The 13,126-nt window shown below is 37.5% G+C and overlaps 1 protein-coding gene across 10 annotated transcripts in view; it reads right to left on the bottom strand.

Moving 5' to 3' along the window:
• The window catches only part of LOC134223307 (cytospin-A), a 130,371-nt gene that overhangs the window by 60,708 nt on the left and 56,537 nt on the right, over positions 1–13,126 (bottom strand). For 3 of the 10 annotated variants that reach the window (XM_062702456.1, XM_062702457.1, XM_062702466.1), the window contains exons 4-7: positions 7,023–7,539; positions 2,794–2,940; positions 2,552–2,728; positions 2,389–2,490 (exon numbers count right to left, since the gene is read on the bottom strand). In XM_062702456.1, the coding sequence (XP_062558440.1) occupies positions 2,389–2,490; positions 2,552–2,728; positions 2,794–2,940; positions 7,023–7,539 (943 nt within the window). Of the gene's footprint in view, positions 1–2,388; positions 2,491–2,551; positions 2,729–2,793; positions 2,941–7,022; positions 7,780–13,126 lie in introns of all 10 variants that reach the window. The other 7 variants (XM_062702459.1, XM_062702464.1, XM_062702465.1 and 4 more) reach the window with 3 other exon arrangements.

Here is a 13,126-nt window from a genome sequence, read left to right as displayed (position 1 = left end):
AAACAGTGATTTTCCATCAATTCACTTTTATTTGCGTTCATTTGAATCCATTGCCAGTAGTTTAAAACGATGTGCAGGAAGCGCAGCGGTACCTTTTCTGAAAATACGCCGTGTGCAGTTTTGAGTAAATCAGGCAATATTATTTTATGCATGCTGCGACGCAGCAAAGCTAGAATAATAAAAATGATAGTTGCGCGGTTCATCCGTATTGAGTGGGGTACCTTTGAAAGCGCGAGTGAAATTTGTTTTGAATTATGAGAGGCTTGTCCTGTCCTTAAGAGTAGAACCACAATGTCAAGACCTATGGTAAAATTTTAAAGCTCCCTAAATGAAGGAATAACAATAGAATTTTAAGAATTTTTACATTAATCCATCATAGAATGGTTTCTGAGACCCTACTTTTTTTTTCTAAGAAGGTAGAAGATATATTTAAGCAGTACATATTATCATGTTTCATTACTTGGTCATATTCCAACAAAAATACGTTTTTTTTCAAGTGCATGAGTATCTGTAGGATTGGCATAATGGCATATAATTGTGATTGGCATTAGCATTAAGCGATTTGCACAAATTAGTATGTGGTTCAAGCCTAGACTGTTGTATGAGAGTAGCATCACTTCCATTCGTTACCACAGGACTTATAACTAACCCGAGGTTCTTATTCATCTCTCTTCTCTATAGCTCTCGCCGTACAACTATAACAGATTAGTTGACAACTACTTAAAGATGCAGAGAACTTTAATCAACCTGGTCAAAGTCAAAAGTGTCACGGGAGGTTTTTGGAATTGTTAGTATGAAAGGTAAAACAGTAGGATACCGTTGTGGTAGAACGTGAAATACAGAAAGTTATTCAGTTATTGAAGTCTGATAATATTTTAATTGCGGGCTCTTCTTGGGTAGCCTTTACTAGGAGACATTGTACGAGAAAGGCAAAAACCTTAACTAATCCAGCTAACGGTAATGGTGCCTAAGTTTATTGAGCTAAGTCGATTGGTTATTATATACAGTCAAATCACCAGAGAAGTGCCTGCAAGGTAGTTTAGCCAAATGGAAAATCATTTGTTGAAAATCCGTTGGCCTAGTAGAATTAAGAAGTATCCTACAGATACTCATGCACTTGAAAAAAAAACGTATTTTTGCAAGCCGTAATGAACTTATTATTAAAGATAAAAAATATTATTGCACACGCCATTGCGGCTTTAGCTTGACAACAATTAAAGAATCTGGCGACCTAGTTTCAGAATATTTGATTTTGAGGGTACCAAAAAAAAAACTATAAGTTAAACTGAAGATTACCAAACAAAATACTGCAATTCGATTGTCAACAGTGTCGTTAATATTAATTCGGACTATTATCTTGTGATGATGGCACACTGCATATAAAACAATCAATTGTCGCCACCCCGGACCCTACGTACAAAGCATTGGACCGGTTATTTCCAAAATAACGTCCAACAAGTCGTAAACAATGTATATAGCTAGAAATTGTCATACAAAGATACGAGTTCCAGTCACCGACCGGTTTGTATGCTTTGTATAGAAAGATTGTCAATATTCATTACAATACTTATTGTTAAAATAATTATATAAATTATATTTACTTTCACATTCTAGAAATGTAATTAATGTTCTCCACATATAAAGGTATGAATATTAGGGTGGCTCAAAAAACGCTTTTTCAAATTTTTTGATGGGCCGCCCTCTTATTCGGTTTTATTTGATGCCCTGATGCGCTGGACAAAATTTCAGCCAAATCGGTCAACGTTTAGGCGGTGCTAAACTCGTTGGAAGTTTATATGGAAAAAGGTATGCAGAAACATCCAAAAACAGTGATTTGCAGTTGGACCGCACAATTTACGATCAAGAACAATGATCCTCATTCAGTTCTTGTAGAATTAAATACAGAATGTTATGCTGAAAACCGCGAGAAGATTAGAGTTTATTAGGCAAAGATATTAGCATTTTACTGGAGTGTTGTAGGGGTGAATTTATTTCTTTTCAAAGGTAAAAGAAACGAAATTTGCTTAAACCCCACTACAGAGAAATGCTAATAACTTAGCCGGGCAAACTCTAATCTTCTCGCGGTTTTCTGCATAATATTTCTGTAATTCTTCAAGATCGTAATGAGTATCATAGTTCTTCATCGTAAGTTGTGCCGTCCAACTGCAATTCACTGTTTTTGGATGTTTCTGCATACATTTTTGCATATAAACTTTAAACGAGTTTAGCACCGCCCAAACGTTGACCGATTTGGCTGAAATTTTGTCCAGAGCATCAGGGCGTCAAATATAACCGAATAAGAAGGCGGCCCATCAAAAAAATTGAGAAAAGTTTTTCCCATACTAATTTGAGCCACCCTAATGAATATATAAACAAAAATAAACATACCTGTGTTATTTTATCCTGTAAACAAGCAACAGCAATTTCACTACTGGAAGATTGCTTATCCCAGTCAGGTGTGACACATGGAGTTCCTTCCATATCCATATTCTGAAATTAAAGGACGGTGGGTTTTACAACTTTCTCAAAGAAACGAGAAAAGACAACTCACATTTGGTAAAGCTATGGACGCCGGGGCAGAGCTGTGGAGCCTTTGGGAATCCCTTATAATTTGCTGTTTTTCGGAGTCTGACAATGGTGATTGCACAACAGTTTTCAGCCTGTCTCTAAGAGTTTCATTTTCATCGAGCAACCGATGCAATTCACTGCTGCTCATTTCTTGCGATGTCTGTGGAAAAAAATAAAAGATATTGACTATCTAGTGATGGAATACTGATTTTTTGCTTAGATTACTTGTAGCTTGATGATTTCATCTCGGAGAGCTTGAACTTCTTTCTGATATACAGATAGTTCAATGACTTTATCCTCCAGCACAGCATTATCTTGTCTTAGCTTATCCAAATGTAATTGTAACTCTTGCATCCTGTTGCTACGCAAGTCCTGTGAAATGAAAAAAAAATATTATAAAATATGTTACAATGAGGAATTAAATTCAGTGAACTTAGCGTATTAAAATATATAACTATGAAATCTGTGAAAGTACGACGTCGTTGACGAAAAAGTAGAACACAGAGTTGGTTTCATAGTTATGGGCAAGGGGCCGTACACTAATTACGTAAGCACTTATGGGGGGAGGGGGGGTCTCCCATTTTCTTACGTTCCATATAAAAAAAAAGGTTTGAATGGGAAAAATCTTACATGGGTGGAGGGGAGGTTGAAAAACCCAGCAAAAATGCTTACGTAATTAGTGTACGACCCCCAAGCAGATGAAGCGAGTTATGAAGTGGATACAACGACTAGAAGGACACGTTGTATGAATGTCTTACTCTTAATAAAGTCCATGGAGAGTGTCCAACGTAAAAATCGTTATCGAAGTAAAGAGAGGCTTCACTCAGCTACCAATGATAAAGGCCTTCGGCTGATAATTTTTGCTACTAGATTGATGACCATCAGTAACATCTACTTAATTGCACGAAATAATATCCGAAAGCAAACAGGAGGCACCCAAATCTTGAGTCTTGCAAACAATGTTGTAAAATGTAAATGGCATCTGTATAATTTTCCCAAAACATTTTTTTCAGAAGCTAGATATAAATTCATTTGGTATGACAAACTTATTGTGCTTGAATATTCCAATAACTTTGACTAACAAGACATTGCTCTGAATATGTTATCTGAGGCTTACTCTGAGGTTATGGATTCATAAAAAAATATGGAATGAATTAGGCTTCTAAAAAAATTTTGACGAATTAGTCAAATGACATGCAGATGATATTTTACAACACGGCTTGCAACTAAATAGACCATGTTCTGCTTGAACAGTGGCGTTTCTCAAATGTTATCGATGTGCAGATTTTTCGGGTTCCAAACGTTGACTCACTGTAGTCAGTAAGGTTCTAGCATATTTATCAACAATATCGTAGCAAATAATTCGATATAATGTCCAAAGATTGTCAGTATCGGCTCGATGAAGACATAAGTGCAGTCAACGTGAGCAATAACAACGATGATTTATAGAAGTATAACAGCACGAGAAATAATAGGCACTGCTGCAACCCAGATCCGGGTGATTCTATATCAGGTGTCAGAGGTTGACAAACAAGTAGAACGTTGCCAAAAACCGGATGTTGGTGTCAGGTACCCGGTTGAATAGGGAACGTCACAAGGAAACAAGAGTAGCCGAAAAACCAACCAAGGCAAAAAAGAAAAAAATAATTTCTGAGCCGCAAGAAAACATGGAGCAGAACGATATGCCAAGGTTTAATGGTGGAGAAGAAAAGTAGCGCCGTCTTCCATCATGTGCAACGACCAAGAATGTACTTTGCTGACAAGTGGAAATGGAAGTGAAACACATCGAGATTTGGTTGAACGGTGGATGTGATGATGCATCAGTGAACAGTTTATCCTGGAACAAAATCCTTGATAAATTCCGGGAGTACAACTAACAGACACATTGACGATGATCAATAACTTTTGATTATGCTAGAAAAGCCATAAACGTATCGAAAAATAACAGGGCTGTGGGGAATGATCAGCTCCCGGCTGCACTTCTCAAACATGTCAGTGTGCGAAGTTCTACATCATATGTCGGAAATATGGAAAGAAGAACTGACTGCTAACCGGTAGGACAGTGTTGTCATTACGGATAACTCTTTTTAAATCGCGATACAAAACCATGTGCCTTGATGTGTGTTCAATAGAGATGGTCGGGTTCGGGTTTGGAAAATTAGAACAATGTCGGGTTCGGGTCGGGTACGGGTTTGTAAGATGATAAAATGTCGGGTCTGGGTCTGGTACGAGTTTGAGAAATAAAGTTTTGAATATTTTTTTATTCCTTTCTGGTAATTTTAAGTTTTGTTCTTTGTTTGGGCCTATACCCTTTGGGTGTAAAGAGACATATAAAATATCTAGTTTGAATTGTCGGGAACAGGTCGGGTTCGGGTTTGATAAGATTTTTCATTCCGGGTTCGGGTCGGGTTCGGGTTTGAAAGGAATTTCTGAATTGGGTTCGGGCTTACAAAATGTGAAACCCGACCATCTCTAGTATTCAACAGACTGAGACCGCTTGAAGAGTCCTTCGTTGGCGAATGCCAAGCATTTTTTGTGATGGCTGATCAGCAATGTATCAACAGTTTACCCTAAAACAAAATCCAACCAGCAGCTTGAGCTTGATTGACTGCCCGTAGTTGCTACTCCATTATGACCAGATCAGCTGTTCTTGCACAGAGAACCAACAGATGTTTGCTTGGGACTAGCACTCATCTTCAATGTACAAGTACTGGTAATCTCATTTTGTTAGGTCATACTGGCACCTGCCACGTCAGAATGCAAGTCAATGTAGGGAAGGGGGATGAAATATGATGATGCAATCACTCGCCCACTGCAAGCCGAATATACCTCTGCACTTGCCATGAGTTCATACGGAATTCATTGGAATTTTTGGGTTAGGTTCGAGAGGCATAGGTCCCATCTTGCTTGGTTAACGAGCTGCCAATGTGATAGGATAGGAGAAAGCAACTAATGGAATTTCTAACTGGATGTAGGAAACGAGATTTTTAGTTCATTTCCAATTCTGCCATTCTAGCATCTACTGCTAGAATAGTCAAGTTAAAGGTATAGGATAGTAATGGAAACGGAATAGAAGTCCATTTCCAGTTCTAGCGATTGCTAGAACATGAGAAATATAGATAAAGTTACAAAGTAGGATAATGGAACGGACCTGGGATTGAACCCACGACCTCCTGCGTATGATGCAGAAGCAGTAGCCATGTGACTACCAAGCCCTGCAGACTCATAAACTAATACGGCTTATCTATGTAACACAGGGCCGTTCAAAATCAAGTGTAAAGAATATGGATGAAAATCATGACAACCCTTTTAAACTTTCGTTTATTTAGAAGGCTCATTTTCGAGCATTACGGAGCCGAAATCATGTTTTTCAATATAGTCTTCATGATTCTAATTCAATATTGTTAATTTCAAGGAACTGATAGGCTCGCGGTTTGGTCAAGGTTAGGGAATACACAGAGGCGTCGCGTAACCTCACTTTTTACCTGTGCATTGAAACAAAAATGAAAATTTTTCTTTTTTGACAGGCCAAATGTAAATTAAAGTTATCATAGTCGTTTAAGCTAATTAAAGTCTAGCTATTCTATGCATTTCCGCACACCAATTCCTTGAATTTAGATCCAATGCATAGGTAGATTGAGGTTGGAGAAACGCCTTTCTGAGTACAATAATACAATAGGGAAGGAATGGAAATTGGGCTGCTTAATAAATTCACATGGCAATATTTTACAAACATTAAAATAATCAAACATTTTCTTGGGAAACAACACCGAGAGGAAGACATACGCACGAAATTTAGATAGATATTGAGATGGACAACAAGAGGAAGACATTCTTTTCATGCACTCCAGAATTTACAATTCAATGGATCTACTACGGAAAGCCGAGTTACCAAAGGCCGAATGCACAAAAGACCGAAAGCACAACCGAATAACAAAAGGCCGAAACCACATAAGACCGAATAACAAGAGGCCGAAACCACATGAAGTATAATTGATATTTCGGATTATTTTGTGATGTTGCTAAAAGTCAATTTCTCTTAAATTTGGAGAAAGTGAAATACTCTTGGGAGTAACCGTAAGCTATAAAGCTTTCAGCTAAAACATAATATTTTGAATAAATTTGTTTAGCTTCTGATGTCGCAACTAGATCGTGAGTAGTGCGCATTGATGTAAATCGGCTGATCGATTTTTTGAGCGAATTAGAACTCACGTTAAATACCTTAACTGAATAATATTGATTAAATATCTGTTACTAGTTGCAAAACACGTAGACAAGTTTTGTTTATGGGACAGTATAATAAGAGTAAACGTAATTTTTTAAGTATTCCACGTTCATTTGGTAAGAAGATTGACACTTTTGTATTATTCGGCCTTTTGTGTCATCAGAATCAGAACAGTAAGGTTTTGGTCCTTCTTGAATTAAGTAATTGATTATACAAGCTATTTACTAACCTCCATTGGTCCACCGAAGCTGATAGCCGTAAGGTCCTTCGAAATCACAATCTCCTCGGTGGCACTGGAATATGCATCGTCATCGCGCGGGTCCAACTCGCTGCGACTACCGGTTCGTTGCAGGTGTTGGGCACCCTGGAATTGGTCCAACTGATGCTGCTGGTGGACAGGAAGTTGTGGCTGGACTATGGGCATTTGATTGCTTGATTTTGTTGGAATACTACGAATGCCACCTTTGTCCTCCTTACCGAAAAGTCTCAAGTCGGTAAGTTTTTCCCGTGAGCCCTTGCCTTGGCGATGATGGTACGGTTGACTATTGGATCCAAATTGGTCAAGCTTGTCTTTGGATCCGTGCAAGGCTCGACTATGCTTGGCACTTGACTTCGACGGAGCGACCGGAATACCAACGCAATCTAGGCTCGACACAGACGACGCGCCCTTGATGGAGCCGCCATTCGTGGAAGCAATATTGTTCGTCGACTGCGATGAATGCTTCGATCCCGAGGGACCTTGACCTCTGCGGAAAAGCGACTTAAGCTTGATCATGGTAATAAATCACTTGATATTCACACTCTCTAAATCGATGCTGTTGGATGGCGCACGATAGTCATTGGATCTTATAGGTAGCTTGCAAACGAACATTTCTTCGTTTTGCTACATCTCCACTTTTAGGCACTTAATCATTCTGACCTCGTTAGTAAAACGTTTTAGCCCTACACAACGAAAATGAGTTTATTCACTCGTAAATTGATTTCTGCTAAACGAAGCATACAAGAAACACTTAGTTGTTTTCAAGTGGAACTTGGGAAGCAGATTGTGATAATGGTTGCGTCTTTATGGGTGCTTAGAGAGCTGGCATTTTCCGAGATAACAACGGATTACATTCAACAAAACCACGCATTCTATTTGAGCTCACAGTAAGAGGTTTGTATGCTTGCGCGATTTTATAACAAAGATAAAACTTCTTCAAGATAAGAAAGAACTGGTTACACTACTATGTTGCTTGCACAATTTATGGCGATCGTAATTACCGATCTTCATGCTCTTCACTGAGAAGCGATTATATTTTTAAATATTACTCATTTTTGTGTCTGCAAAGTTTTGTATCAGATTTTTTTCTCCTTTATTTAACTGATTTCTGTTTTGTATCAGACGAAACATGGCAGGTAATATTGAAACGGACATTAAACTTTTTTTTAATTGAAATACTACTTTAATAAATTTGATATCATCATACTAAAACGCTAATTTTCAAAGTATTGTCAATATGTTGACTCGATAGATTTTACCTACTGATATAGTTGTCCCAATTGGGTTGATTCCTTAGTTAATAGCATAATAAAAACATAGTGATACATTATTAAATTAATATAATAATCAAGGTGTCCATTCAAAATGAATTTTCAGTTTTCCGGTTTATCTAGGTTGGTTAGACACTAAAATAATCAAATTAGCAGATTCAAATAAAAAATCATCTATTTTAAAAGTTTATTACATGGTGGGAGTGAAATATCAATATTTGTCACACCTGAAACCGAAAAAATTGAAATCCACAATAATTTCTTCCAATTTTATATATAAAAATGAAATGGTCTGTGTTCGTATCCGCATAACTCGAAAACGACTGGATGGATTTTATTCATTCCTTCAGCAGATATTTTCGTTATCGTTTCCGACGGGTTTATATGATATTTCCCCATGCGAAAATCACGGGTAAGATGGAGTAAATCGTGAAAAACTAAAATTAAGAATCGTATGGAAATTTTGCATGGGAAGTTCACAACGCGCATTTTCGCCTACTATGCAGGACAACGTCTGCCGGGTCAACTAGTAGTTCAATAAAAAAAGTTTGTGTTTGGTATAAACAAAAACTGGGACCTGCTTAACAGTGCGGTAAGATGCGCGGCTACAAAGCAAGATCATGCTGAGGGTGGCTGGGTTCGATTCCCGGTGCCGGTCTAGACAATTTTCGGATTGGAAATTGGCATAAAAGTATCATCGTGTTACCCTCATGATATATGAATGCAGAAATGGTAACTTGGCTTAGAAACCTTGCAGTCAATAATTGTGATAGTGCTTAGCTTAATGAACAATAAGCTGCGTGGCGGCAATGTCCCAGTGGGGGATGTAATGCCAATGAAGAAGAAGATAAACAAAATCGCGACGTGGAGCCATGGACCGAGCCGAATAGAGAAGACTCTTATATACCGCACAGGCCACTTCGGCCTTAGTCTGAATAAATAATAATAATCAATATTCAGTATGTGAAGACGGTGGTCCTGTCTTTTTTTTTATTTCTTTATTAAAGAGGCTTGCAGTGGTCCTGTCTTTTTACACTGGATAAATAGAATCCGGTTTGCGGAGTTGATTAGGATAACGGTACCAATAGTGAAGGTATTAGTATACACACATTTTTTTAAATCGGTAATAATGCGCAATTTACAACTTTAATATCTTAGCCAATAGATATCCAAACTAATAAATTTACTAACAAAAATTAGATTGTTGGTAATTAACATCAACAAACAAAAATTGCTTGCACCACTAATGGGTATACTGGAGCTCCATATACAGATGTGCTCGACTTGCGGTTAGCGGCAGTATACTGTTCCTATAGAGGTGGTAAAAATTAATGTTGGTTCCCTTTGTGGTGCTATTCATTGATTTCTTATGCAATTTTATTAAGGAAAATCATTGTATTCAACAGTTTTTCGAGCGAAATCTTGGAGTAAGTTACACTTAACAGCGTATTTATAGCAATACGCATCAACTGAAGCCATCGTAAAGTGCATAATTATGAAAAATACGGGATCCCGTAGCGTAGTTGGCATCTCGTTCGCTGCCTGATGACGACTGACAACCTTTTGACGTAGAATACGTCCTTCGGGAAAACACGGGGGGGTCGTTCTGCAGAATCAAATTTGAGACCGTCACGAAAAGTGGTCAGAAAGTATGGTCAGCCATCTTCCAACCGATTTTGATGGTTTTTGTACCAATCGATCGACAAACTCTTTAAGATTTTGCACAACTATTTAAAAAAAATTGAATAAAGGTCCTATTGAAAAATAAAATTCGTCAGGCACTGTTGAAAACTTGTTAAACACAGTTAATTGCCTACATTTCGGCTATTAGTCATCTGGCGCGTGAATTGATAAATGTTAAAAATCTAATTCGAAAAATGATTAAAGGCAAGAAACCTATAACACAGACAAACAGACGTAACACTGAGGAAATTCCCATCGACCATGAGCTCAACGGTCTCTTTAAATTCAACTGCTTGCAAGTTTCACATCCAGGGACGCGTGCATCGTATACCTTTGCATTTGACATCTCACACTAGCGCCTTCTGTTGACATTGTCGTACTAAACTTTGTATCGTACAACATGCACGTCAGGTGGTGGTAAAATAACTGGGCGATGGATTTTGAAACAAATTGTTCTAGCTATTACGTCTGTTTGTCTGTGCCTATAATTACTGTTCTGAGTCGCTGCACTCTAATACGTAATTTTACGTTGATTTTGCGGTCGTGTCTCTGATACAACCATCTACTTTTTTTGCTAATTTCTTTGCTGCGAGAAATAGACAACGCAGTCCATGCAGAGCCCTATTTTCGGATATTGACCGATTGTTTGTTATTTTTTGATAGTACATTACACCAACGTTCATTGTAGATAAAAATACATCGTTTAGTCGAATCGTTTTTATACTATATTGTTGTTTTTACATCTATTATCATTCAAATAAGGTGTACATAACTTTAATTAAAGACCAGGATGGTACCCTCAATACGATGGTGCGACCCACGATTTGTAAGAGAAAAGTTTCCATTTGGAAACTAAGAGCCCAGATACGATGTTAACATAAAATACCTTAACCTAGTCTCAGCCAAGAGGTTAATTGGTCAATTGGAGATACAAATGTGTCAACCAACAGGTTGCTGCACCTATGTGCTCTCAATTGAGGGAAGTTAGCTGCATGAAACAACAACATCGTTGTTCTCAAGAATACGTCCAAATAAGAGACTACAATTACAGTGTCGTTAGAGTTATAATAACTTGCACATTGCATTGTGTATGCGATGCGCTTCGCGAAGGTCGCAAACATTCAATTCACACTTATTTGCTCCTTCTACCGGAGCCCATGGATCTCTTCAATTTGGAAAACTCAGCCAGGTAGATTAGTAATTAAGGTTGACGAGGTAAGATGAGCAGAGCACCCAAAGGGCAACCTTGATTCTGAACTATTTAGTCCCTTCTAAATTAGCACCATTCTAAGAAATCAAATCTTGGATGCAAAGCAAACAGCAAATTGATCCCATCGAGTTCCTTACTTTGCGCCTTCTACCTTTTACACACATGCATAATTTCAGAAGCACAAAGCAACAGTAACTATTTAATTGCAAATTTCGCGTGTTAAATTCCATTGCACCGGTTGAGTAAATTATGACCGAGAAAAAATCCAAGACAAAGGTGCCTACAAGCATCACTACGATATACGTGCATTCACTGCCTGTTTTGGTGTTAGTTTGGGTATTTGTTTGATAAACTATAATACATCTCATGTATTTGGAAAAACTAATCTAGCATCAGTGGCAGTTGAATTGGCGGCTGGAGCGTGACTTCCGCCGATGCCAATGGAAGAAAGGGTGTTTTATGGGGAAGACAATCATCTCTCTCTATTCTCTACACACGCCGAGTCCAAGTTCGTGGATGGGAAGAAACACTTTCTCGCGCTGCTGCGGCACCACTATAGGATTTCAGGCGGTCATTAATCGAAAATGTCATGTCTCCCAAATCATTTTTAAATATTTTTTATAGATTACCAATATTCTGATTAGGAAAAATCCAAAATTTGAAGTCTCTACGTACTTTAGTTCCAGAGATACAAGGTGCCAAAGTCAAAAATTGGTGAAAAATTAGACAAATTTACTGAAAAAATGTTCGCTTTTCAACTATTTTTTTAAATTTTTATTTCATATTTTTTCCATGATGTTAATACATCGTTACAAAGGTTGTTGTCTAAGCTTTCAAATGGTGTGCAAAAAGTAATGTATACACGCGAAATTTTTTTTTTAAAAATGCAGATACACAAAAATTTCTTTAAAAAAACGCGAATTTCAACTTCGATAGTGAAGAACTTTTTTTTCCTCAATTTTCCCCGGGTCTAATCATGATACACATAAAGAGTAAAGCTTCGACTGCAATATCCCGAAGAAATTTTTCACCAGTATTTGCAATTAGCAGAGATAATTCAATTTTATTTTATTTTTTCAATTTGATTTTTTCACCGTGTCATATTGATTAAAAATTTACCCTTATTATTATCCCCCATTTTTTTAAGGTGAATGAAAATGCAGTTTTAGGCATGATTAACAAGCAAAAAATAGTCTATTTTCAAGGTAAATCAATTTGAAAGGAATATCTAAGAAATCTTCAACCCTTTCACTATCGACACATTTGCGGGTACTCTCTTCAAGAAATATCAAAGGTAAGTGTCTTGAGCTGTAGTGAATACCTACCGCTAGTAATTAGGTACCCAAGTAGACTACATAAGCGGCAGTTGAGTGCAGAGTTATATTATTATTGAAATAGAAGTGAAAGACAAGTGCGCCTAATGGATAACAAATCGGTATTCTCAAATTTCGATCCAAAGCTGCAACGCAAGGATAATGTTAAAAATGCTTTTGAATATATTTGTACTAGTTTTCAAATAAAAGAAGAAATGAAGTGTCGTTTGCAAGAGAAACTATACAAATTGGAAAGCAGATTCATTTGTAAATGGAAGGAGGCATCTCGATGTACGCAAAGGTTTGAGTATGTCAACCGAGAATGGTTGCAAACCAAGTTTGATATTGACGAGTTCATCGAAGAAGAAAAAATGTTGCTACATGTTCTACAACGTATTTAAAACGCGGACGACCGGGTAAGCCTTTTATGGAATTGAGTGATAGAAGTAAGCGTCGTACAATTGACAAGGAATGTTTAAATCCCGATGTAGATACCGTGGAAAAGGCATTATTGCTTACCAGGAGGACAGCGTACAAGAGACGTGATGTCAATATAGTCAAAGTTATCGGTCAACTTTTGAAAGACAAGCATCACTC

This window comes from Armigeres subalbatus, chromosome 3 (assembly GCF_024139115.2).
Source record: "Armigeres subalbatus isolate Guangzhou_Male chromosome 3, GZ_Asu_2, whole genome shotgun sequence".
NCBI classification, from domain to species: Eukaryota; Metazoa; Arthropoda; class Insecta; order Diptera; family Culicidae; genus Armigeres; species Armigeres subalbatus.
This window is presented reverse-complemented; position numbering and strand designations above follow the sequence as displayed.